Source organism: Danio aesculapii, chromosome 7 (genome assembly GCF_903798145.1).
Source record: "Danio aesculapii chromosome 7, fDanAes4.1, whole genome shotgun sequence".
NCBI lineage: Eukaryota > Metazoa > Chordata > Actinopteri > Cypriniformes > Danionidae > Danio > Danio aesculapii.
Genome location: NC_079441.1, coordinates 56975883 through 57002743, shown reverse-complemented (window position 1 = coordinate 57002743; position 26861 = coordinate 56975883). Strand labels below are relative to the sequence as shown.

Sequence of the window (26861 nt, the reverse complement as noted above, 5' to 3'; positions counted from 1 at the left end):
CAAGAAAAAAATGCAAAGGTTAGATTTGGCAAACTCCCACTCCATGTGCTCCTCTGAGCTTCTCTGAGCAGTGTCCATGTGCCCACTATCTCCCCTTGTGGTGTGTATGCTATGTAAATGTGTATTTATAAAAAAAAAAACAGCAACAGTTAGAACAGGAAATAGACTACAGACACATTTACTTCACCTCATCACTTCAAAATAAAGAATGTAAAATAAGTCCATTACTCAATTATATATTTGGGCTACAAAAAACTAAGTGCGAGTATGCTTAATCGCATGGCCTATTCACACATTTAATGAATTTTACAGTCAGCATTAACTCATTAACTCATTCATCCTCATTATACGCACAACCTCCTGTTGAAGGTGGTGTTGTCGATCCAGTACAGTGTATGATGGTTGTTCAGGTGATGGATGCAAATGTATGAGTCTTTCCAGAGGTCAATGGATCTGACGTCCTACTATAAGCTCCGCTGGGGTGCAACGAGTTGTCTCCTGCTGAGCAGTGTTGATAGCATACCTCAACTCGGGCAACCACTTGTCCCAGTTCTGGTGTTGTTGGCCTACATAGGAAGCGATCATGGTTTTTAGAGTCCTATTTACCCTCTCAGTCAGATTGCTTTGTGGATGGTAAGCAGTAGTTAGTTTTTGTATGCAGCCCCAGGATTTACACACATCAGCCAAGATGGAAGAAGTAAATTGTGGACCTCTGTCTGAAACTAAATACTTTGGAACACCCCATCGGGTAAAGATTTCCTCTTTGAGAATCTTTGCAATCTTTTGGGTCTTACTGTCTCTCAAGGGGAATAATTCTGTCCACTTTGTAAAGTAGTCCACAATCACAAGAATGTAAGAATTTCTTTTCTTGCTTATGGGGTACGGTCCCATCAGGTCAGTTCCTAGAGTGTGTCCTGGTTCAGTAATTAAATTACTCTGCAAAAGTCCAGAGGGTTTACTGTTACTGGGCTTGTACTGCTGACAGAGCTTACAACATTTAACATAGCTCCAGACCTCTTTTCTTACAGATGGCCATCATGCCACTTCCAAGATCTTCAGAAGAGTTTTGAGTTGACCCAAGTGACCAGCTAGTGGATTATCATGGAAGTAGTGAAGAAAGTTCTTAGTGAGTTCTTTAGGTACCACAAGCTGATACTTATTCCCTTCACCTTTTAGGGGAACTTTTCTGTACCAAATACCCTGAATATTCTCAAAGGTAATGGCTTGATCTTTGGCAGCACAGCGTGATGGAGTGGATGTTAACTGGAGTAAAGCTTTATCATCTTGTTGAGCTTTTTGCATTTCATCCAGACTGATAGGCAACTGATGCAGTTGTTGAAGTGATGGAAAGACAAGGGTTAGGTACTGAGTCACCAGCTCTGGACAGAGCGTCAGGTACCAAGTTTACACACCCTTTACGGAAGTCAAACTGCTGCAGCCTCAGGGTCCAGCGTGTCAGACGAGAAGAGGTCTTTGGGCAATTAAATGCCCAAGTCAATGCAGAATGATCTGTGAAAACATCAAAAGGCATCCCTTCCAAGTAATGTCTCCACTTTTCTACTGCCCAGACCACCGCCAAACATTCTTTCTCTAATGTACTATAGTTCTTCTCCGCTGGAGACAGAGTCCTTGAAGCATAGGCAATTACTTTCTCCTCGTTGTAACAAGTTTGAGTGAGTACAGCTCCTAGTCCCACATCACTAGCATCTGTGTGTATCTGGAAAGGCTTAGTGGTGTCTGGTTGTGCAAGTATAGGTGCATGTTGTAAGGATTGCTTCAGAGCATTTACACTTGATTGACATTCCTCATTCCAATTCCATCTTACTCCTTTTTTCTTCAACTGATTTAGGGGAGCGGTGATATCAGCAAAATGAGGAATATAGCGATGATACCAACCTGCTAACCCCAAAAACCGTTGGAGGGTCTTCAGGTCAGATGGTGTAGGAAAATTCACGACTGCTTGAATCTTCTCTTTGTCCATTTCTATTCCTCTTTCTGTGATCAGGTGTCCAAGGAATTTCAGTTGTCTGGTGAAAAACTGACATTTCTTCATGTTCAGGGTGAGGTTGGCCTGAGTAAGTCTCTCTAATACTTGATGTAAGTGTTTCTTAGAATCAGAATCAGAATCAGAAAGAGCTTTATTGCCAGGTATGTTCACACATACTAGGAATTTGTTTTCGTGACAGAGCTTCTACAGTGCAACAGCATTACAGGGACAGGACAAAAAACAGATAATAAATATATTTAAAAAAATAAATAAATAGAAGTAGTGAGTGCAAATATACAGATTGACAAGTGTATGTACGTGTTTATTACTATATACAACATTATATGTGCAGCTGTTATGTGCAAATTGGCATGTAAAGTGTGTTGTTAAATAAGTGTATATGTGTATAAAAGTGTATAGCAAGTAGTGATGTTGGTTCCACAATTGTTATCATCAAGTGTTCATGAGATGGATTGCCTGAGGGAAGAAACTGTTTCTGTGTCGGGCTTTTCTGGTGCGCAGTGCTCTGTAGCGTCGACCAGAAGGTAAAAGTTCAAAGAGGCAGTGTGCTGGGTGTGAGGGGTCCAGAGTGATTTTGGCAGCCCTTCTGCTCGCTCTGGATAAGTACAGTTCTTGGGGAGTACGAAGGGTTGTACCAGTGATTCGCTCAGCAGTCCGAACTATTCGACGTAGTCTTTGGAGATCGTATTTAGTAGCTGAGCTAAACCAGACAGTTATTGATGTGCAGATGACTGATTCAATGATGGAGGTGTAGAACTGTTTCAGCAGCTCCTTTGGGAGGTTAAACTTCCTCAGCTGACGAAGAAAGTACAGCCTCTGTTGAGCTTTTTTGACAATGGAGTCAATGTGAGTGTCCCACTTCAGGTCCTGAGAGATGGTGGTGCCCAGGAACCTGAATGACTCAAATGCTGCCACAATGCTGTCCATGATGCTCAGTGGGGGGAGAGCAGGGGGGTTTCTCCTGAAATCCACTATCATCTCCACTGTTTTGAGCGTGTTGAGCTCCAGGTTGTTGTGGCTACACCAGACAGCCAACTCCTTAACCTCCTGTCTGTAAGCAGACTCGTCACCGTCCTGAATGAGGCCGATAAGTGTGGTGTCGTCTGCAAACTTCAGGAGCTTCACAGAGGAGTCTTTTGATGTGCAGTCATTCGTGTACAGGGAGAAGAGCAGTGGGGAGAGGACACACCCCTGGGGGGCGCCAGTGCTGATTGTGCGGATACTAGATGAGAATTTTCCCAGCTTCACCAGCTGCTGCCTGTCCGTTAGGAAGCTGTTGATCCACTGACAGACAGAGGTGGGCACAGAGAGCTGAGTTAATTTGGGCAGGAGAAGTTTTGGGATGATAGTGTTAAACGCCGAGCTGAAGTCAACAAACAAGATCCTCACATAGGTCCCTGGTCTGTCTAGGTGTTGCAGAGCATAATGCAGTCCCATATTTACTGCATCATCCACAGACCTGTTTGCTCTGTAGTCCAGTGAGTCCAGTAGTCCAGTGAGTCCAGTGAGGGTTCAGTGATGTCCTTCAGGTGGGCCAGCATCAGTTTTTCAAAGGACTTCATGACCACAGATGTTAGTGCCACTGGTCTGTAGTCATTTAGTCCTGTAAGTTTGGGTTTCTTTGGGATGGGGATGATGGTAGAGCGTTTGAGGCAGGAGGGCACTTCACACAGCTCCAGTGATCTGTTGAAGATCAGGGTGAAGATGGGGGCCAGTTGGTCAGCACAGGATTTTAAACAGGCTGGTGTTATAAAATCTGGGCCTGGTGCTTTTTTCCTCTTCTGTTTCCGGAAGACCTGGCGCACCTCGTCTTCGTTAAACTGTAGGGCAGGTATGAGGGAGGCGGGGGGTGGTGGAGGTGTTAATGGTGGCGTGAAGAGCAGTTCAGAGTGGGTGTGGGGGGTTTTCTCAAACCGGCAGTAAAACTCATTCAGGTCGTTTGCAAGTCTTTCGTTGTCTACAGTGCTGGGGGATGGTGTCTTGTAGTTTGTGATGTTTTTCAGACTTTTCCACACAGATGCTGAGTCGCTGGAAGAGAACTGACTCCTTAGTTTCTCAGAATAGTTCCTTTTTGCGACTCTAATCTCCTTTTCCAGTGTGTATTTGGCCTGCTTATACAAGGCCCTATCCCCATTCCTGTAAGCAACCTCCTTGGCCTGACGTAGCTGTCTGAGTTTTACAGTGAACCATGGTTTGTCATTGTTGTATGTGAGTTGAGTCCTGGTAGGAATGCACACGTCTTCACAGAAACTGATATAAGATGTTACAGTCTTTGTGAGCTCATCCAGATCGTTTGCAGCAGCTTCAAAAACACTCCAATCAGTGAGGTCGAAACAGGCTTGTAGATCCCGCTCTGTTTCGTTAGTCCATCTTTTCACAGATCTTAATACAGGTTTGGCTGTTTTCAGTTTCTGCCTGTAGGTTGGAATGAGATGAATCAAACAATGGTCAGAGTGTCCCAAAGCTGCTCGTTGGACGGAGCGGTATGCATCCTTTATTGTGGTATAGCAGTGATCCAGAATATTGCTTTCTCTTGTGGGACATGTAACATGCTGTCTATATTTTGGCAGTTCACGGGACAGTTTTGCTTTGTTAAAATCCCCGAGAATGATTAAAGCAGAGTCCGGGTGTTGTTGCTCTAACACCGTGATCTGATCAGCTAGTTTCTGTATCGCCAGACTCGCGTGCGCGAGCGGAGGAATGTAAACACTGACGAGGATGAACGAGCAGAACTCGAGCAGGGAGTAAAAAGGCTTACAGTTAATAAACAGTGCTTCGAGATCTGGACAGCACATCTTCTTTAAAACTGTTACATCTGTACACCACCTTTCATTGATGTAAAAGCACGTCCCGCCACCGCGCGATTTCCGCGTTGATTCTTCGTCGCGATCCGCTCTGAACAGCTGATAGCCCGGTAGGTGAAGCGCGTTGTCCGGTATGGTGTCGTTCAGCCAGGTTTCCGTGAAACACAGAGCAGCTGAGTGCAGAAAATCCCTGTTTGTCTGAGAGAGCAGAATGAGTTCGTCTATTTTGTTGGGTAGAGAGCGGAGATTTGCTAGATGGATGCTAGGCAACGCGGTCCGAAATCCGCGCTGTCTGAGTTTCACCAGCGCGCCTGCACGCTTTCCTCGTCTGCGCGCTTGGAAGCGTTTGAGTAGCACCGCGGCTCCGCCGACTACAATGTCCAACAGAACATCAGATAAATCCAGGTATGGAAAAATATGTTCTTCTGGTGTTTTTGAATAAATTATGATGTGATAAATTATGATATCATCGATGTAGACAAAGCATATCTTACCCCTCAACTCTCCCAACACTCTCTCCATTAGTCGTTGGAATGTTGCAGCAGAGTTTTTCAGTCCATATGGCATCGATTTAAAATGGAATAGGCCTTTGGTGGTGATAAAAGCAGTCAACTCTTTGCTTTCCTCTGCCATCTCGACTTGCCAATATCCAGATCCTAAATCCAAGGATATAAACCAGGTAGCCCCCTTCAATGACTCCAAGATGTCCTGAATTAGAGGCATGGGATAAGCATCAAAGATGGTCTTTTTGTTAAGACGCCTGTAGTCCACACAGAAACGATAAGTTCCATCTTCCTTGGGGACCAGGACCACCGGAGAAGACCATGGTGAGAAAGAAGGCTCAATGATGTTGTTCTCCAGCATTCCATCTACCTCTTCTTCAATAATGCTTTTCTTTAATGGAGATACTCTATAAGCTCTTGATGTTACTGGAGTATGGTCTGTGAGGGTGATTTTGTGTTGATAAATCGATGTATGCCCAAGTTTTTCTGAGGTGGTAATTGGCCATGCAGTAATCAAGTCTCTTACTTCTTCGGGATAACAGATGCTTGGTGTATCAGATAGATAAGCAACTTTTGGCTGATAGTAAGGTGGGACAGCACAGTACAGGTGGAGTGCAGCATGTCTCACTGAGCAGGATGGACTTACAGGCATTTCCTGGGAATAGGGGGGTAAAACAGACATAAAGGGGAAGTACCTACAGTCTTTTCCTCTTCTTATCCCATATCTCCCTTGTTCTAAATCCACCACCACTCTGGCGAGCTTCAGAAAGTCAAGTCCAATAATAACTGGAAAAGCCAAGTGAGAATCTCTCATAATGAAGGCTCCCATCTCATATTTTTCTCCATGCCACTCAACACTCATTGACTGATGATCCCTAGAGTGGTGTATGGTTCCATCAGCCAAGATGAATTTCTGAGAGGATAAAGTCTTTGATGCTTCAACTCTCTTTAATCTCAGTCTCTTCCACACACTCTCTTGAATTACAGTAAATGTACTACCTGTGTCCAGGACGGCTGTGATCTCCTGTCCATTCACTTTGATGGTTACTCCCAACAAGAAAGATGTTGGATGATGTTGGCTTATAGTCACACCAGCCAGATGTTTGCGAGAACCAGCTTCAGATGACTTCTTGGTCTTGTCTCTTTCACCACTACTTTCCACTTTCTTCCAGTACTCCTTTGTCCCCATGCAGTCCTTTTCCACCAGTGCTCCCACTTTCACCAGTTGACTAACAGTATTAACTGTCCCCCTCAAGCATCCTGCAACTTTGGGGTTGATGTTATTCAGAATCCTATTCACCAGCTCTTCTTCTGAAGCATCTGGTTTCCATTTCAGGCATAAAGCACGATAATTGTATCCAAAATCCCTGAGCCGTTGATTGGACTGCTGTACCATATTTCTTAGTTTTTCTTCTACTTCCGACATATAGTCAGCTGGTAGGAAAGCATCCATTAATGCTTTTTTAAAGGATTCCCAGTCTTTCACCTTTCCCTTTTCAGCCTTCCACCAACTTAAAGCTGGACCTTGCAGGACAGTGCTAAGTGTACCCAACAGCTCCAGATTGGACAATGGTCTCACCTCTAGATAGTCTTCACATTTCTCAATGAAGTTGAATACATCGGCTGTCTCACAGGTTTCACCAAAAGAGGGGAACTCCAGACTGAAAAACTGAAAAACTTCATAAATACCTTGATTACCCACTTCATCAGAAACAACACCAGCATTTTGATCAGTATCTGATATACACAATGAACTAAGCAGTAATGTTAATTGTTCAGTTGGATTACGTCTAGTTGTAAATTGTTCACCTGTATAATCAGTTTCATTTCCTTCACATGAATCAACAGTGTGTATTAGAGGGTTAAATTGTGTTTCTGTACTTTCAACCTTATCCACAGTTGTATATGCATCATCCATGATAATATATGAAACAAGTGCTAAATATAGAATTCCCCGTACTGGCCACCACTATGTAACGCTCGTCTTTAAATCAACGGGATACACAAGAATAAAAATTTAAAAAATGGTTCCTGTTTTCAAATTTTATCATGGATTGATAAAGGATACTTTAAGTATTCTAATTACACAGTTCTCTGAAAATGTCCTCACAATCAAACATAAAAACAAACAACATTCATACAATAACACAATACAAAAATGGTGAATCCTCGTGTGTGTGTGTGTGTGTGTGTGTGTGTGTATGTGTGTGTGTGTGTAAAGTCCAAAAGTCTGTGAATGAGTGTATGTGCAAAATGGGTCGCGCTCACCCCAAAGTTTGAGTCCAGATAATTGGAACCATGTCTTGTTGCTGTACCTCAAAGGTCCCCCTAGGATAGTCTTTACTGTGGGTCGGCACGACTAATGAGTTGGTATAGCTGACGTGAAACTGACGTTTCGACACAGTGTCGAGATCCCGAAGCTCAAGTGTTTCGAAACACTGTACCGAAGCATGATCCAAAACACCCAGGTCACGTGACTAAAGTATTTCGAAACACCTGGTCACGTGACTAAAGCGATTCAAAGCATTGATCAGTTCAGAAGCGTTTCGAGACCTGGAGAATCTGCATTTGACTGACAGGGTCAATTGAAAATTTCTGTCTCGTATGACCTAGTGGACCGTCCATGTGTGTGTTGTTACAGGCTTCAAATGACTTTTGGGTTCGATTCCTGACTTGTTCAAATACTCCAAAATCATGATTTTATGCATTTTAATCATGTTACTGTTATGGTGTAGTCTAGATAGGATACAGCTGCAGATACGCAATCAATTTAGAACATCATTTTTGTAAATTTAAAACAATAATTAATATTTTACAGTACTGTGATGGTTGGGTTTAGGGTTGGGGTAGACGTTCATAAAATACAATAAATGGGAAATTTAATGAATAATATAAATAATTCTTGTTAACTTCTGTCCACAACTGTATATGATCTATCAACAGCCCTGTTTTATGACCAAAAAAAAGCCATATTTATTCACAAAGTGTTTATTCGCATGTCAGACCAATGTGGGAACAGAACGATGCACGAACAAAGAATCTCAAACGGATATTAAAGCATTTCAAAACAACTATATCAGCCTGGATTCGAACCAACAATCCCCGCATGGTAGTCAGGAACCCTAACCACTCCACTATATCACTTGAGAGTTCAACCTTACAAAGTGGGGTTTAATACCTCAATCTGCTCAATTGTTCTTTGCTGAAGCTGTTCCAGTGCAATACATAAAAAATGACCACTAGGTGTCACCGTAGAGTGGGGTTTTGAAACGTTTCGAAGCTTCGACACATTTGCTTCAACTGTTTCAGTGCTTCATGAAGCCTCGCTTTGCCCACCACTACTAATGAGTCCTACAAAGAGCAAAAAATCCACGCATACAATTGTCCTTCGCCCACGAATCAAGAAAAAAATGCAAGGTAGATTTGGCAAACTCCCATTCCATGTGCTCCTCTGGCTTCTTCAGATGTCACACTGAGCAGTGTCCATGTGCCCACTATCTCCTCCTTGTGGTGTGCATGTTATGTAAATGTGTATTTATAAAAAAAACGGCAACAGTTAGAACAGGAAATAGACTACAGACACATTCACTTCACCTCATCACTTCAAAATAAAGAATGTAAAATAAGTCCATTACTCAATTCTATATTTGGGCTACAAAAAACTAAGTGCGAGTATGCTTAACCGTATGGCCTATTCACACATTTAATGAATTTTACAGTCAGCATTAACTCAATTATGTGGCAGCGCTACACATATACATCTGTAATTATCTTCATATCTATCTGCATACTTCTGATTATTAATAGCAACCTGTATATATAAATATTTATCTATTGTAAATCTCTGATCATAATTAACACAACCTGTATATAAACCTGGATCCTGCACTTGTTGCTAATGCACTCCTGGTTAGACCTAAACTGCATTTCGTTGCCTTGTACTTGTGTAATGACATTTAAAGTTTAATCAATCAATCAATCAAATCTAGCAATCAATCAATCAATCAATCAACCAACCAACCAGCCAGCCAACCTACGTACCTACCTATCTACCTACCTACCTATTTATCTATTGTGAGAATCTACTTGATGGAGAACAACACATGGCTGCTCAGTTTTAAAGAAATTCATATTTTATCAAAGAATTGTGAAGACTAAATGAATATTTTCATAGTTGGTTGTCAAGGCAAGATTAACCCCTAGACATTTTTGGTCCAAGGGCTGTAGCAAACTTAAAAGTCCCTGTGCATATACTGATGTGTCACAGCACTTCTCTTGCAGCATGTGGAAGCATCAACTGCATTTAAATGATGTAAACATAAAGCTTAATATTTGAAGTACTTCAAAACGCTAATTATAATCGCAAATGCATTTATCTTCAGAATGATGCAGGCCACAAAATTAATTCAGGTGGGCCAGTTGATTACCCCTGTGACCCCCTAGCACCATCTGGGCTCCCAGTTCCGCGGCCCCCAGTTTGAGAACCACTGCTGTACACACACTACCAACAAACACCAATGCACAAGCAACACACAAAAAAAATTAATTTGCCCTTTAAGGACCTGTTGTTGTGGCAAAACTGCAGAAACAGATACATCTCATCATGCGGCCCACAAATACAAAAGAGAGACATACACATGTATCCACACATTATGCATATTACATGCAACTACATACCCTTGGTCCCTGGTCGCCTTGATCCCCCTATAAAAAAATAAATAAAAAAAAGAGGAAGATGGAATGAAAAAAAAATCATTTTAGCTATATCATACACAAACAGGGGCAGAATTCCACAGTAATTCAAAATGGTGTGGTTTGCGTCTGGCCATTTGTTTACAGTGTGTCAGAACAGAAAATGCAGGAAATATGGATTATAAATTCATAGAGTGCCACCCAAAAAAGGAAAGAGGTCTGTTTAAATGTTCTGTAAATTAAAATTTTTTAGTTAATCATTTATGCTGTAAAATCTGCAGCATATATTTGCAACGACACACAAACAAAATTAGACTGCTAAGCATAAGGCCGAATCCCAATTCCACTTTTTTTTTTATCCTTACCCCTTCCCCATAGTCCTTGAAACAGAGTGTGAAGGGGAAAGTCTTTAAATTTACCCCTAAGAAATGGGGCACCACTACAACACCTGCACACGTCATCATGTTGTTGCAATCTCTTACTTCAGATTGACGACAGCGACTACTGTAGTTATTCCAGTTGCGTAATTTTTTTTGGTATCTATCTAACCATAAATGTATTTAACGATATAATGTGGCAATAAGCTCATAACTGTACTGTGTATTTAACCTGTGGCCATATTCATCTATGTAAACACAAGAAAACAACATTAACGTTATACCAGACACTGTAAAAAGTTATTCCCAGCCACTAGACTTTTTTGACAGGGTATTCCAGTGTCATCGAGTGAAAAGTGTAAAAGCATGTTGTAGGACTTCTATACAAGAGTTTATATATAGGGATTACAGAAAGCAAATCTAGCAGGGTATTTTTAATTTATTTATTTTTTAAATCATGAGTGTAAAACACAAATGCTGTTATGCATCAAAGCATATGCTTGTTTGTTGTAAAAATCCTTAATAATGACAAAAATACTAATATTTCCTGACTTGCGTGTGCAGTCATACTGCCGTTGTAGATGATGTATTCAGGGAAATTTTTGTATTACTTGGTTTCTAGTGTGGTCCTGTAAAATCTGTTTCTAGCCCTTCCCCTTAGCCCTACGCCTTCAAACTAAAGAGAATTGGGAATTGGTAAGGGAAAGGGCTAATGGGTAGAATTGAGATTGGGCCTTAGTGTTCAATGCATGTTTATGCATCGTGTTATATCACTCAGCTGTTACTGTGATTTTTCTTGAAAGGACTCCAATACACTTTATAAAACTAATCTGTTTATGCAGAGGTTGATTTTAATTCCTGCCAATGTGTTCTCTATGTCATCTATGTATACATTAATTTTTCAAAATACAACTCTAAATACACCTGTCAGTTATTTTTGTAGGGTTTAGTTATAATCAAGCCTATTTTTTCACTCACAATAAAACTCAGAATTAGTAATCTGGCGATTAAAGATATCTCACTCAATCTTTCGAGCTAACAAACCACTTCAACACATGTAGTATGATTTGTGTGTGTGTGTGTGTGTGTGTGTGTGTGTGTGTGTGCGTGTGTGTGAGCGTGTGTATTAGTGACATACCAGGATACAAATTTTCATAATGGTATGGCTCTGACAAGTTTTACATGAAAACCTGGGGAGACTTATGGGGACATAAATAATAAATAAATCTTATAACTTTTACTCTTTTAATGGTCCCTGTCAGAGCTGGGGTACAGGAAAAATTAAAACAGTTTGCAAAGAATAAAAACTATGGAAACCTATTGAATGTCCCACAATTCACAAAAGTAAATGTTTTTTCACTATTCTATGGGAACTAACAGATCTTGTGTGGTAAATAGACAGATCAAGGGGATGACACAGATACCTCTGATTCTGAGCAAGACAGTGAGCCAGAGCTGACAGAAGATGTCATTAAGCCCCTTCCAGCTGCATCAAGCACCAGATTTGCTGTTTCAAAATGAAATAAAAGGGCTATCAACAGCAACTTATCCATGTTGGATTTCATTGATGAGAATTGGAAAAAGAAAGCAGAGGAAAACTGTTTGCAAATTAAATTAACTGCTGATGTGCTGCTATTGACTGCCACTCAAAATATAGCACAGAGGTCATCGAGAGTCTAATGTCTCTGAAAATGAGGGTAATTTTGTGACAATCTTAGAGAACATAGCAAAACACAACTCTCTCATTGACAAAAGAATAAATGCATGTGAAAATTCTAACTACACAAGCCACCAAATCCAGAATTATTGAGGGCTTAACTGGGATGGTGCAAAGTGAAATAATAAGAGAAGTAAAAAAGTGAAGTCTTTAGTTTAAGTGTAGATGAAACCAAAGATTTAAAGATAAAAGAGCAGATCTCTTTAGTTGTGAGGTACTATTACAATACAATACATTACACAACAGTTTTTTTTAACAATTTTGGTCAGCTGAAAGCTTAGATGTTGCAGGCCCCACAAAAATGATAATAGATTGCATTGAGAAACATGACCTGGACTACAGAAATTATCTTTTGGGGCATGGCTATGATGATGCATCTGTCATGAGTGGTAAGCATTCTGGTGTCTCTACACTAGAGATGCCCAAAGTAGGGCCTGCAAACCAAAGTTGGCCCATGGTAAAATTTGATTTAGCCCACCGTCCCATTTGAAAAAAGAGGGACGATGATGGAAAGGTGGATGTGACTAATGCCTTTGACAGAAATTGTCATTTCGAATTTAACAAAACATTTTGTTTCTTATTTTTATTGCTGAGCTACAAAAAAGCCAACTGAAACTAAATGTTTAAAAACATGTTGTAAAATGAATCAGCCTTTTAAAATGTAAATGCTGTCACTTAGTGAATAAAACATCAGTGAGCAAATCAAGGCAAAGGCAGCAGCAGTTCAACTAGTGTATTCAGCCTTGAACACATTTGTGTTGTAAATGGGATTGTTTTGTTTTTACCCTAATAGGTTAATTATTACAAAATGTTACTGCATCATTGTCAGTTTGGTATATATTCGGCCCACAGCCCCATTCTAAGAAAAAGTTTGGGCACTTTTTGCATTGTACAGTATGTGAACTGTAATGCAGTAAAATGCATTCTTGTTGAAGTCTTGTTGAAGTAAAATCAGCACCTGAGGCAGTTAACTCTTTTACTCTCGTGCAGAAGCATTGTAATTATGTATCAGGCTGGTATGTTCATCTCAAGTGGCTTGCAGTTCAGAAAGACCTATTTCCACAGCAGTAGCCAAGGGAATTACAGAGACTTACATATATAAGCTGGGAATGCAGATACTGTACACGGTATGTCTGAATCTGAGGGACAGACTTCCAGTAGTGTTGCAAGAAATAGCACTTAAAAATAGTGGTGACAGATCAGTGGATGCAAGAGGCATTCTTTCTTATCGATGGTTATCTTTTCTTATGTATTTTGTGTAGCAAGGGCTGTGGATATAGATGCCCCTTCTGACACATTACAGAACTACAGAAGTGAGGTGTTTCTTTTTTTTTTTTTTTTTTTGCAGATCTATAGAGAGAGACTTAAGATATTGTGGAGCAATACAAATTAGGTGTCTAAACAGTGTGTAAAAGACAGAATAAAACAAGTTTAACACTTCATGACTCATTAATCATCATGAGCACTCTAGGTGAGAAGAGTACTGATCAAAGTGATGGTGAGAGCTGCCAAAGAGTTTCACTTTATCAGCTGCTTGACAGTCTCAAAGCTAAACTGCAAAAAAAAGAGATAATGCATAGAATTCAGTCTCTCAACCCAAAGAGCTCTTGAATGAGGAGCCTCTGTTTGTCTTTGTTCAGTTATACAAGACAGAGTAAGAGGACCTCAACATAAAGTGCATCAGACTAAGCAGCTTCTTGGGTGAAGAGAGAAAAGTGGAAGTGACATACCATCTAATTTCCTGAATATGTTGTGTTTCTGGAGCCTTATAAAGAGGTGTTTTATGAGTTATTTAGACTTTGTACAATTTATCTTGTTACACCAGTGAGTAATGCACCTTGTGAGAGAAACTTCTCCGTATTAAAACCCACCTTGGGACTACAATGTCTGATGACATTTTAAGTCACCTAAGGATTTTCAGTGTTGAGTCAAAGGGAGCATGCTCCTTTAACGTGGATGAGTCCATGAAACATTTAGCAAGTTCTCATCAGAATTGCAGAATTATGTTGGTTTAATCATACCTTGGATAATTTTGTAACTGATGACAGTATACCTTTTTTTTTCAAAACCAAGTCTGTTTGATGTCTGCTGTGTAATTGCAGTATTTTTAAAAGAGCATTGGCCACCCCCTGTCAAAATTGAAAGGAAAGTGATCATGTCAAAATTGATGGCCAAAGCAGCCCATGTCTTTACAGTTTATTGTAATTTAACAAGCACAGTTTGCTAACGGCAATTTAGGGAAACAAACCCCAGATCAAACCACTTTGTGAATCGTTCTTACTGGTTTCACTCATATATTGTAAAAACATGGACGCAGTGTCAGTTATGTCACCTCTAGGTTTCTGTAGAGTGCAAATTAAGCAAATTAAGCTACAGTAAGTAGCCAAAATGGCGGTGTGAAGTGTGGACATGGTTTTGGAGGAGTCTTCAGGAATAAAAAGTTGAAATAGGTTAATTATTACTTTAATAATATGATTTGTTTGTGTATAAATTGATAAGTGAAAATGTTACCACTTTACTAACCTTGCACTGAACTTTCTATGGGTGAAAATACAATTTTAAAAATCCAGAGAGAGAACACATGCACCAACTATAGAATATGTTATGTGAGATGATATTAATATCACCCACTTATTGGATATGAACTCATCAGGAAATGCTGAGAACAACAGGTTTAACTCAGAACCAGACATGAATGATCTACTTGCAATCCCACTACTTGAAACTTATTTAAAGCATGCTTCTAAGAAAAAAAAATAACAAAAGGATTAGGAAGGTGTCAGCTTAACAGAAAAGCTACTGGCGATTCGCAAGTTTTCTGGGAAGTATGGCCAGATGTTGCAAAACATTTTAGCGAAAAAATGTAAAAAAAAAACAGCTAAGCAGATTCAAACTCTGTCCTCTACTGTTACCCAGCTTAGAAGAGTCAGTGCACAAGAAATCTCTGAACGTTGTGGCAACGGAGATTCAGGTGCTTCAAAAAGCAAAAAAAAAAAAGCCTGAGAGTCTAAATCAGAGAGAGCAAGTGCTACAGCTGGAAATTGACTCTAAAACTGCACAGGTGAGAGAGAACGATAGAGAGGATATTTGGAATGTGGTCGTTGACCATCATTTATGCCTGGCGATTAACTTTGGGCTGCTGTTGACATTGTACACTGTTTAGCCACAAAAGAGGGAATGACTCTCACAGTCTGCCAGAGGCTGCAAACTCCTTATCGACAGCAAACTGCAATTCACGGAAGCCCTTTCACCAGAAGAAAAAAAGCTTTGGCCTCTCGTTAAAAAAGCCAGAGATAAAGGCAAAAATCCTCCTTTTGCAGCTCTTTCACATTAATTGATGGGCTAAGATACAATTTTGTCGATGTGAAGTAGACCTGCTCTAGGTGTCAGGGAACACAGGCGGACACAAGTGCAGGTTAGGAATAGTTTATTATTCTTTTCAGAAAAATAACCCTTGGAGGGAAAATTCAAAATCCGACTGGGAGCTTGAGAAAAAAAAAAAAAAAAAAATTTATTAAACAAAATGCTTCAAACAATAGAGTCTATATGCTGTTACCCGGTAGGGGGCGTGCTGATGCGTGGCCGTAGAGGAAGAGGAAGCTGGCAGTCAGATGAAGCCGATAGGCTCCGTGAAGCTGAAGCAGTCCGGTCTGGGAACAGAGGAGGTTAAGGAGGAGCAATTTGCAGAGAGGATGGTATTGGCGTGGAGGAGCACAACAAGACAGGATAGGAGAGAAGATCAACGTTGGTACACGAGACAAGATGAGAGTGGCTTGGCGTGGGCGCACTCGCAAACAACAATCTAGCACAGGACTACACACAAGAGGGGAATAAATAAGGCGCGAGGGAAACTCACTAATGGAGTGCAGGTGAGTGAAAACTCAATCCTAATAGATAGAAAATAGGGTAACGAGAGGGAGGAGCGATACGGAGAGCAATCAAAATAAACATTCACGTGCGCTCACCACATGTAAACAGAAATGGGAGACATACAGCATGATCAGACCAAGGATGTGACAGTACCCTCCCCCTCTACGAACGCCACCAGGCGCTGCATGGAGGGACCTACCTTGTCGTTGACCAAGGATGTCCAGAATGTCCCGAGCCGTGACCCAGCTCCTCTTCACCGGACCATAGCCCTCCCAGTCCACTAGATATTGAAAGCCCCAACCTCTGCGTCTAATGTCTAGTAATTTCTGCACAGTGTAAACTGGGGAGCCATCCACTAGACGGGGGGAGGGAGAATAGGGGCAGAGGGAACAAGACGTGAATACAATACAGGCTTAACCCTAGACACATGAAAGGAGCCGCATCGCCACCGGACTCAAGACCTTGGTGATCCGGTATGGGCCAATGAACCTGGGTGCCAACTTGCGTGAGGCTACCCTGAGAGGCAGGTCCTTGGTAGAAAGACACACTCTTTGACTACATCTGTAACGAGGAGCAGGAGTCCGGTGGTGATCAGCAGCTGCTTTGGTCCGTCTTTTAGCCTGGGCCAAGGCTTCCCTAGCTCTCCTCCAGGTACGTCGACATCGCTGGACGAAAGCAAGGGCAGGCGGAACTGCAGCTTCGGGTTCCTGCGTGGGAAACAAAGGGGGTTGGAACCGTATGGAGCATTGAAAAGGGGACATATCTGTGGCAGATGATGGAAGGGAGTTATGGGCGTACTCGACCTAAGGTAGATGTTGACACCAAGAGCCAGGATTGTGGGATGTCAGGCAGCGGAGAGTTCGTCCAAATCCTGGTTTGCCCGCTCGGACTGCTCATTGTTCTGGGGATGAAATCCTGAAGACATATTCGTAGAGGCTCCGATCTGTCGACAGAATTCCCTCCAAAACCGGGAGACAAACTGAGTGCCCCTATCAGAAACCACATTGACCGGAAGACCATGGATCCGGAAAACATGATCTATCACTACTTGAGCAGTCTTCTTGGCTGAGGGGAGTTTGGGAAGGGGAATAAAATGGGCCGCTTTGGAGAAGCGGTCCCCCACCGTGAGAATAGTGGTGTTTCCTTTAGATTCTGGTAAGCCGGTGACAAAATCAAGGGTCAAATGTGACCAGGGGTGGGGTGGGATGGGAAGTGGGTGGAGCAGATCAATGGGAGGTGAATTGAAATTCTTGTTTCGAGCGCAAACCAAGCAGGCGGCCACAAACTGCCTGACGTCCTTGGCCATGGATGGCCACCAGAATCGCTGACGGATGGCAGCCAGCGATCTCCAGACTCCTGGGTGACAGGTCAACTTAGAGGAATGACCCCACTGGATTACTTCAGAGCGCATCTTGGTGGGAACAAAGAGACAACCCGCTGGAGCCCTCCCCAGCCTTGGACTTGTCTGCCTGGCTTCCTCAACCCATCTTTCGATGTCCCAAGCGAGAGATGCCACCACCATATCCTTGGGTAAAATGGTGTCGGGTGGTTCCCTCTCCCCTGGGGCATCAAACAGACAGGAGAGAGCATCTGATTTAATATTTTTGGACCCAGGTCTGTAAGACAAGGTAAAATTAAATTGACCAAAGAAGAGGGCCCAGTGAGCCTGTCGGGAACTCAGCCTCCTGGCGGAATGAATATATTCAAGGTTCTTGTGATCCGTCCAGACCAGGAAAGGCTGAGCTGCGCCTTCTAACCAGTGACGCCACTCTCCCAGGGCCAACCTGACTGCCAACAATTCCCTATTACCTATGTCGTAATTTCGCTCAGAAGGGTGCACTTTTCCATCCAGGCGTGACCGCTGAGATAGGATCGCGCCTACTCCAACGTCCGAAGCATCCACCTCAACAATAAATTGCCGTTCAGGATCTGGATTAGACAGGACAGGACTTTAATTTATCAAAGGCCTCCTGAGCATCAACTTTCCATTTGAATGGTACCTTGGGAGAGGTGAGTGCCGTTAAGGGTGCAGCAATCTGACCAAAATTCCTGATGAAACGCTGATAAAAGTTGGCGAACAGCAGGAATCGCTGCAGAGCCTTACGAGAGTCTGGAGTTGGCTCCTCGGCAACGGCCCTTACCTTGCAGGGGTCTGCCTAGACCTCTCCAGCTGCAATAACAAATTCCAAGAACGAAACTGACTGGACGTGGAAAACACACTTCTCCGCCTTAACATAAAGCTGATTCTTTAGCAAACGTTGTAGCACCTGGCAGACATGTTGAGTGTGTACCTGTAAAGATGGAGAGAATATCAAGAGATCATCAAGGTACACAAAGACAAAACGATTAACCATGTCTCTCAACACATCATTAACCAAGGCCTGGAAGACCGCCGGGGCATTGGTCAGACCGAATGGTAAGACCCGGTACTCGAAGTGTCCCGTAGGTGTGTTAAACGCAGTCTTCCACTCATCCCCTTCACGTATGCGAATTAGATGGTAAGCATTCCGGAGGTCAAATTTGGTAAAGACCTTGGCTCCCTGCAAGAGTTCAAAGGCAGAAGACATAAGAGGTAAGGGATACCTGTTCTTAATAGTGATGTCGTTAAGCCCTCGGTAATCAATACAGGGACGCAAGGAGCCATCCTTCTTTTTGACAAAGAAGAACCCAGCGCCCGCAGGGGAAGAAGAGGGTCGGATGAGACCAGCTTTGAGTGATTCATTGATATATTTATCCATGGCCTCTCTCTTAGGACCGGAAAGGGAAAATAAACGACCCTTGGGCGGAGAAGTGCCTGGGAGGAGATTTATGGCACAATCGTAAGGATGATGCGGAGGCAGGGAAGTGGCCCGAGACCTGCTGAACACCCAACGCAGGTCAAGGTACTCCGCCGGTACCCCCGTCAGATCAGCCGTCTCCACCTGTAAGACAGGACACACAGACACGGGGAAAGCAGCAGGACCCAAACACGAGGCAAGACAATTCTGACTCCAAGACAAAACTGAATTATTCGACCAATAAACGTGAGGGCCATGCTGCACCAGCCATGGATGCCCCAAAACTATGGGGGCACTAGGCAAATCTAGGAGGAGCAGAGTGGTAACCTCGTGATGATTGCCCGAGACAATGAGATGGAGGGGAGGGGTGGTATAGGATACAGTGGTGATAAGGGTGCCATTAAGAGAGCGTGCAGGGATAGGATTGGAAAGAGGAAGAGCAGGGATTCCCCACAGGGTAGCTGAAGAACGATCCATAAAATTACCCTCGGCTCCGGAATCAACCAGGGCCGAACCAGAATTAAAAGAGTCACCAAACTGAACAGATACCAGAAGAACAGTAGGAGAGGAGGGGGAATGCAATAAAGGGGTAGCACTCACCAGGATCCCCTCTTCACTGGCGAGCCACGGCTTTTAACGGACAAGCCACTGCAAAGTGTCCTGGCTTGCCACAGTAGAAACACAGACCCTGGATAAGGCGCTGTTGCTTCTGTTGGGGAGTCAGTTGAAGATGCCCCACCTGCATGGGCTCTGAACCCAAGGAAGTGGCGTTACCAGCATCAAGAGCAGTGGAAAAAGGGTCCTCCATCCTCCAGGATGGGCGGAAAGCCGGACGTTGACGACAGCGGCGCAGACGTCCTTCTACCCGTAGAGCCATACTGATCAGATCGTCAAAATCTTGAGGAAGGTCGATAGTGGCCAACTCGTCCTGGATTTCCTCTTCATGGCATACTCTGTGACTGACCGGCCTGCCTGGCGTAGACGCCAACTGGTCCGCTGCCTCCTGCCCCTGAGCAGATCTATTGAACAACCTCACCATCTCTAGTCTGAAATCTTTAAATGATGCACAACAGGGAGCTTGGGTTTCCCAAACTGAGGTTCCCCAATCACGGGCTTTGCCTGCAAGCAGCGTGAGAACATAGGCCACCTTAGTTCTTTCAGCTGCATAGGTGTGTGGTTGTAGGTCAAACACGACAGAGCATTGAGAAAGGAAGGCTCTACATGAATTGGGGTCCCCCTCGTAAGGCGGTGGGTTGTTGCATCGGGGCTCACGTAGATGCTGAGTGCCAGGGTCCACTTGCCCCCCCAGGGCTGTGTCATGCTGTAAATTGTGGATCTGTGTGGTAAAATCAGCTACCTGGTTGGCCAAGTACTCCACCTCCCTGGTGGTGTTGGTAAACCTTGCCTCATGATGGCCTAACAGCACACCCTGCTGGGTGACTGCAGTGAAGACTGGATCTGAACCCGCTGCGTCCATAGTAGCTAGATTGTTCTGTCAGGGAACACAGGCGGACAGGTTAGAAATAGTTTATTATTCTCTTCATTATTATTCATTATCTTTATCATTTCCCTTTTTTGGAGGGAAAATTCAAAATCCGACTGGGAGCTTGGGAAAAAAATAAAAAATAAATAAATAAATAAATAAATAAATAAATGCTTCATCAAAACTCCCAGAAGAGGGCGCTTATAAGTCCTTCACAACAAAGACCGGGTCCTGACATAAGGCACAGCCAAAAGGGAGCGCACTGTCGAAAGTCTTTAAAAGGAGAAAGCAAAAAACAGCCGGGGTGAGCCGAAAGTGGATACAAACAATAGAGTCTATATGCTGTTACCCGGTAGGGGGTGTGCTGACGTGTGGCCGCGTGAGGAATGTGAAAGTGGAGCGTAAGAGAGGTAGAAGAAGCCGGCAGTCAGATGAAGCCGGTAGGCTCCGTGAAGCTGAGACAGTCCGGCCTGGGAACAGAGGAGGTTAAGGAGGAGCAATTTGCAGAGAGAATGGTATTGGCGTGGAGGAGCACAACAAGACAGGATAGGAGAGAAGATCAACGACGGGAGACGAGAGTGGCTTGGCGTGGGCGCACTCGCAAACAACAATCTAGCACAGGACTACACACAAGAGGGGAATAAATAGGGTGTGAGGGAAAATCACTAATGGAGTGCAGGTGAGTGAAAAATCAATCCTATTAGATAGAAAATAGGGTAACGAGAGGGAGGAGCGATACGGAGAGCGATCAAAATAACATTCACGTGCGCTCACCACATGTAAACAGAAATGGGAGACATACAGCAAGATCAGACCAAGGATCTGACACTAGGGTTTATATTTGAATCCTACTATGTCTGAAGAGTTTTTCTCATGACTCCGATGATGTTACCTGTCAAAACTTTAAGTGATAATCTTTTTTTTCTCTCCCCCAAATGGTGAAGAAAATATAAGTAAATACTTCTCTCTTTTGGTTTATTTTGTTAAATCTTGAAAAGTTACAGTAAATACAGAAGTCCCCTGTTACCGTTAACACTGCTACTTATACTTAATGTTACTTTACTTAAACTGATATTCAGTTCAATTCAATTTATCTTTACTTCTGTAGCACTTACAATGTGTTTTTTGCAATTTAGTTGGTAACACTTTATTTTGATGGTCCATTTGAGTATTAGTAGAGTAAATAAGAATAACAACAAACGAACCATCCAAATAAAGTGTGACCATTGCGGTTAGGTCCTTTTTTTTAAAATCATAATCATACATTTGCATTCAATTATTAATTTTGGTTATATGTTGTTCCTATCTCAATTGAGATTTTTGCAGATTTAAAACTAAGAGGTAATATACTTATTTATATTTCATTACTTATTTATATTTATATACCAAATTGTAGTGGCAATTTTCTTTAAGGAGGCTCTGTCAGTGGTAAAGAAGACAAAGTCTTACCCAAAGTAATAAACAGATGTTAAAGTGGTCACACTTGGTCTAACTTAAACAGTACATCCATGGAAGAATAAAAGAACAGACCTTTATAATGTATATAAATGAATTTCCACCACAATTAAAATAAGTAATAAGTATAACACGCTCCACACATCATTCTTCAAAATGGTGTTTAACTTTTTAGAAATGGATCTCCTAAAAGTGGTAAATGCTTCACTTCTCTCAGATTTTTTCTGAACTTAAAACTGCAGTTGTTAAAGTTGTTCTTGAAAAAGAGCAACCTGGATAACACCCTATTGAGCAATTACAGATCAATCTGAAATCTCCCTTTTATTGGCAAAATCATTGAAAAGGTTGTTTTTAACCAGGTTAACAAGTTCTTAAGCTTCAAGGGATGTTTAGATACATTTTTGTCTGGTTTCAGACCACATCACAGTACAGAAAGTGCTCTTATAAAGATAATCAATGATATCCGCCTAAATACAGATTCAGGCAAACTAACAGTGCTGGTATTTCCATCTCAGTGCTGCATTTGACACTGTCGATGCCAGCATACTTCTGGATAACCTGGGTTGGGCTGTCTGGCATGGTCCTCAAATGGTTCAGATCTTACCTCGAAAGAAGAGGTTACTATGTCAGTATAGGTGACCACAGGTTAAGGTGGACACCCATGACATGTGGAGTCCCACAAGGCTTGATTCTGGCACCTCTCCTGTTCAACCTTTATATGCTTCCTCTGAGCCAAATAATGAGAAAGACCAAATTTCCTACCACAGCTATGCTGATGACACTCAGATCTACTTAGCCTTACTGCCTAATGACTACAGCCCCATTGACATCCTCTGCCAATGCATTGACAAAATTAACAATTAGATGTTCCAAAACTTTCTTCAGTTAAACAAAGAGAAAACTGAAGTTATTGCACTTGGGAACAGAGATAAGGTTCTCAAGGTGAATGTGTACCTTGGCACTAAGGGTCAAACAACAAAAAATAAGGTCAAGAATCTTGGTGTGACTCAAAGCAGGGTGAATCGTCTTTCAGCAACAACACAACAAAATGATCAGATGTGCTCTAACATTAGGTACATTCAAATCAAGACTGAAAACACTGTTTAGCTGTGCCTTTACTGAATGAGTACTGTGCTACCTCCGACAGATCACACTATTATGTATTTATCTTCTTTTTCATTGCTTTATAACCATTTAATCTGTTTTAGCTGTTTTTAATCATTTTTATTATTAGTTTTTATTTTTCTTATACTTGTTTCTTTTATTCCTGTTTATTTAAATCACTTTGAATTGCCACTGTGTATGAAATGTGCTATATAAATAAACTTGCCTTGCCTTATGTTTTACATTTAATGGAATTTAAGTTTAATTCTTTTTCTTTAATGCATTTAAATGTAATGGGTTTACTTAAAGAGGTTCTGTAAAGGTTCTGTTTGTTTGTTTCTGATATAATTCCTCTTCAGGAATCACATTCATTTGAAGTAGATGTAAAGTTTTGGAAAAATCAGTTATGCAATATAATCCTTACTAGCCATTGCACTAACCATACTGCTAGAGTTTTCATTTTACTTCACAAATTCAAAGGTCAAATTCTTGAAGTCAGTCTGTTGAGGGAGATGGATTACTTTATCATTTAAACAGGAAAAATCAAACATTATTATCTATAATATTTATGGTTATAATTCTACTGTATATCAGGTAATAAATCTCTATTTTATCAAATAACATCAGAGCTAAAAGAAACAATTGTTAAAAACAGACTTCTTTGCCATTCTATGTGGTGATTTTAATAAGTGTGTTGATGGCAATTCAGATAGATTTTCTCCCAGAAGCAATAGCTGTATTTTATCAGAATGAACAGATACAGTATATGATGTTTTTTCACTCTTATGACTTCACTTGGTCTGATAGAAATAGATCCTTCCAGTCAATACATTATCTTTTTTGATGTCTTCCTCAGCCCTCCATCTTGTAAATGATATTTCTCACTCATGTTCATAAAAATTGTCTGGTAATACTGATTCTCACAATTACCAGCGATCTAATCCTGTCAGATTGCTGGAAAACACACAGATTGCTAAAGGACTACAAATCCATCATTATATGGACTACAGATTCAGTCATGCACCGTTCACATGCACCTGTTCCAGATTTCGTTGATTTCACACACTCACGGATGGGAGCATCTCATGAACTGACTACATTGACTTTATACTTTAACCGCACACAAACACACACACACACACACACACACACACACACACACACACACACACACACACACACACACACACACACACACACACACACACACACTTCAGTGCTGAGTCTTGTTTAACTGTTTTGTGAACATTACAATGCGTTTTCTGTATACACCCTGACCACCTCTGTGTAATAAACCAGCATTTGAATCCGCAATTCCTTTAGCATCCCCTTCACATGACACAGATAAACTCACAAGTGTATGTGGTTACTGTAATTGTAACAATTCCCTTTTGAAAGGTATTATCTGTAATGATTAAATTATTAAGCATTAAATACAATAATTTTGTTATATTCTGTGACCAAAAATCAGTAGATAGTTATAAAATGAAATGTGATATTTTAGAATGTAAAGGAATGCAGACAGCTATTCGAAGAAGTTAAGATTTAAAGGCATCAAAAATATTTAAATCTGTGAACTTCTGTGAAAAAAAACACTTCATTGAAAGAAATGCTAACTCCAGAAGAATAATTGCATTTAAGGCAATTAAAAACACAAGCTTGATGAAAAAGATACAGAAACCCTGAAGCCATACAGTGACATTATAAAACCAGTGACTCAGGGCAAACGAATTACATTCAAGTGTGTTATGTTTCTGTGCAGGGTCTGATAAAGACACTGCAAAACTCATAGCACTTAGATCAGAAAATTGCAGTCTCTTTACTGGCCTGTATATCTATATATCTACAGTTGAAGTCAGAATTATTAGCCCTCCTTTGATTTTTATTATTTTTTTATTTCCCAAATGTTTAACAGGTTAAGGAATTTTTCACAGTATTTTAAATATTTTTTTCTTCAGGAGAAAGTCTTATTTGTTTTATTTCAGCTAAACAAAAAGCAATTTTAATTGAAAATAATAATAATAATTAAGGTCAATATTATTAGCCCCATTAAGCAACTTTTTTGATTGTCTACAAAACAAACCCTGTTATACAATGATTTGCCTAATTACCCTAATTTGCCTAGTTAACCCCTTATTAAACTTAATTTCTGCTAGTGTTTTATTTTTAGGGGCAGGAACTGCAAAATACTACACAAAATGAGAACACTCCAAATGAAAACGTGACCACGGCCTCTGTGGAGGCCTCCATTGTAGTTTTCAAGGCTTTCAATTTATCTAATTTTTCATGTTCCGTCAGTAGTGGACACTTATGTAACATAATCAATGACGTATATCTGAGTGAACAAGACCGAGGGAAGTTTGCGTGTGAAGGGCATAAAAATGGGACTGGAATGCATCCAGAAAGTCTGTATGTGTGAATGCGTGAGTCCATGTCAAATAACTTTGAGTGCTTGCTCTAAAACAGCTTGGTTCTAATTAGCAGATATTGCAGTTGAAACAACTGTTTCAGTAGGTGATGAAATGGCGAGCTGCAACAGATGACTTTTATGTCAACATGGATGAAAAAAAAAAGATTCGTTTGATTCAGTATACTAGCTGTGGTCAGAAAAATATTTTTTTTCCCCAAACAGAATACATCAACACCTATTGATGTTTTTGAGCTGCACAGAAAATTATCACCAGGAATTGATTAATTGTTTTACAATATAATGATCAAGACATAGTTTGCCTATTAATTTTACTGATGTCTCTCGATATTACAAAATAGTGATTAAGCACACACAATTCCTATATTTTTTTTATTTTATATTTAGGATATGACAAGATATTTTAATATATATATATATATATATATATATATATATATATATATATATATATATATATATATATATATATATATATATAAATTTATGTTTCAAAGATCCAAAAAGATATGTCATAGGCTACATGTACAACAAGGAAGATTTGTGAATGTTTGTGAAAATAGGCATTGATAATAATAAGAGGATGGCTGAGCAATGAATAGTGTGAGGACCAAATTTTCAGGTCAACGTTTTCAACTCCAGGCCTTCTCAGAGCAAACAGCGAATAAAACATTCACACAAAACATGTTTTAATAAGGTGCATCTCTCACAAATGTATGTAATAATTGCATTAAGCAATAGCCTACCAAAACAACCGCAAATTGCTTTTGGTTATTCTTTATTTCATTAGTTGAACAGTTATTCTAGACACTTCCCAGTGCAAATTATCTTTGTAATTAAGGATGGCAAAGATAACATACTGCTCTTTATAAGAACTATGCTTCTTCTTCTTTATAACCATATATTCTATTGTCTAATACTAATTCCCATTTAAGAAGACGACCAAAATATATGTAGCCACAGTATATCCTCTTATCTAATCTATTTTTATTTAAAACAACAAAAAACTGTTACAGCCCATTATTGATTTGTATTTTAACTCAACCTCGGTTCAAAGACACATACAGTGCATCCGGAAAGTATTCATAGCGCTTCACTTTTTCCACTTTTTTATGTTACAACCTTATTCCAAAATGGATTCAATTCTTTTATTTCCTTAAAATTCTACACACAATACCCCATATTGACAATGTGAAAAATATTTTTGGAAATTGTTGCAAATTCATTAAAAATAAAAAACCTGAAAAATCACATGTACAGAAGTATTCACAGCCTTTGCTCAATACTTTGTTGATGCACCATTGGCAGCAATTACAGCCTCAAGTCTTTTTGAATATGATGCCACAAGCTTGGCACACCTGTCTTTGGGAATTGTTGCCCATTCCTCTTTGCAATACCTCACAAGCTCTATCAGGTTGGATGGGAAACGACGGTGTACAGCCATTTTCAGATCTCTCCTGAGATGTTTATTAGGATTTAGGTCTGGGCTCTGGCTGGGCCACTCAAGGACATTCACCGAGTTGTTGAAGCCACTCCATTGATATTTTGATGGTGTGCTTTGGGTCACTGTCCTGCTGGAAGATGACCCATCGCCCCAGTCTAAGGTCAAGAGCACTCTGAAACAGGTTTTCATTCAGGATGTC

General features: G+C 40.9%; 1 protein-coding gene across 1 annotated transcript in view; it reads right to left on the bottom strand.

The window, feature by feature from the left end:
- The window catches only part of LOC130232381 (collagen alpha-1(XXV) chain), a 401111-nt gene that overhangs the window by 111053 nt on the left and 263197 nt on the right, over positions 1–26861 (bottom strand). Inside the window, exon 6 of the mRNA XM_056462242.1 lies at positions 9993–10019. Coding sequence (XP_056318217.1) covers positions 9993–10019 — 27 coding nt within the window. The remainder of the gene's footprint in view (positions 1–9992; positions 10020–26861) is intronic.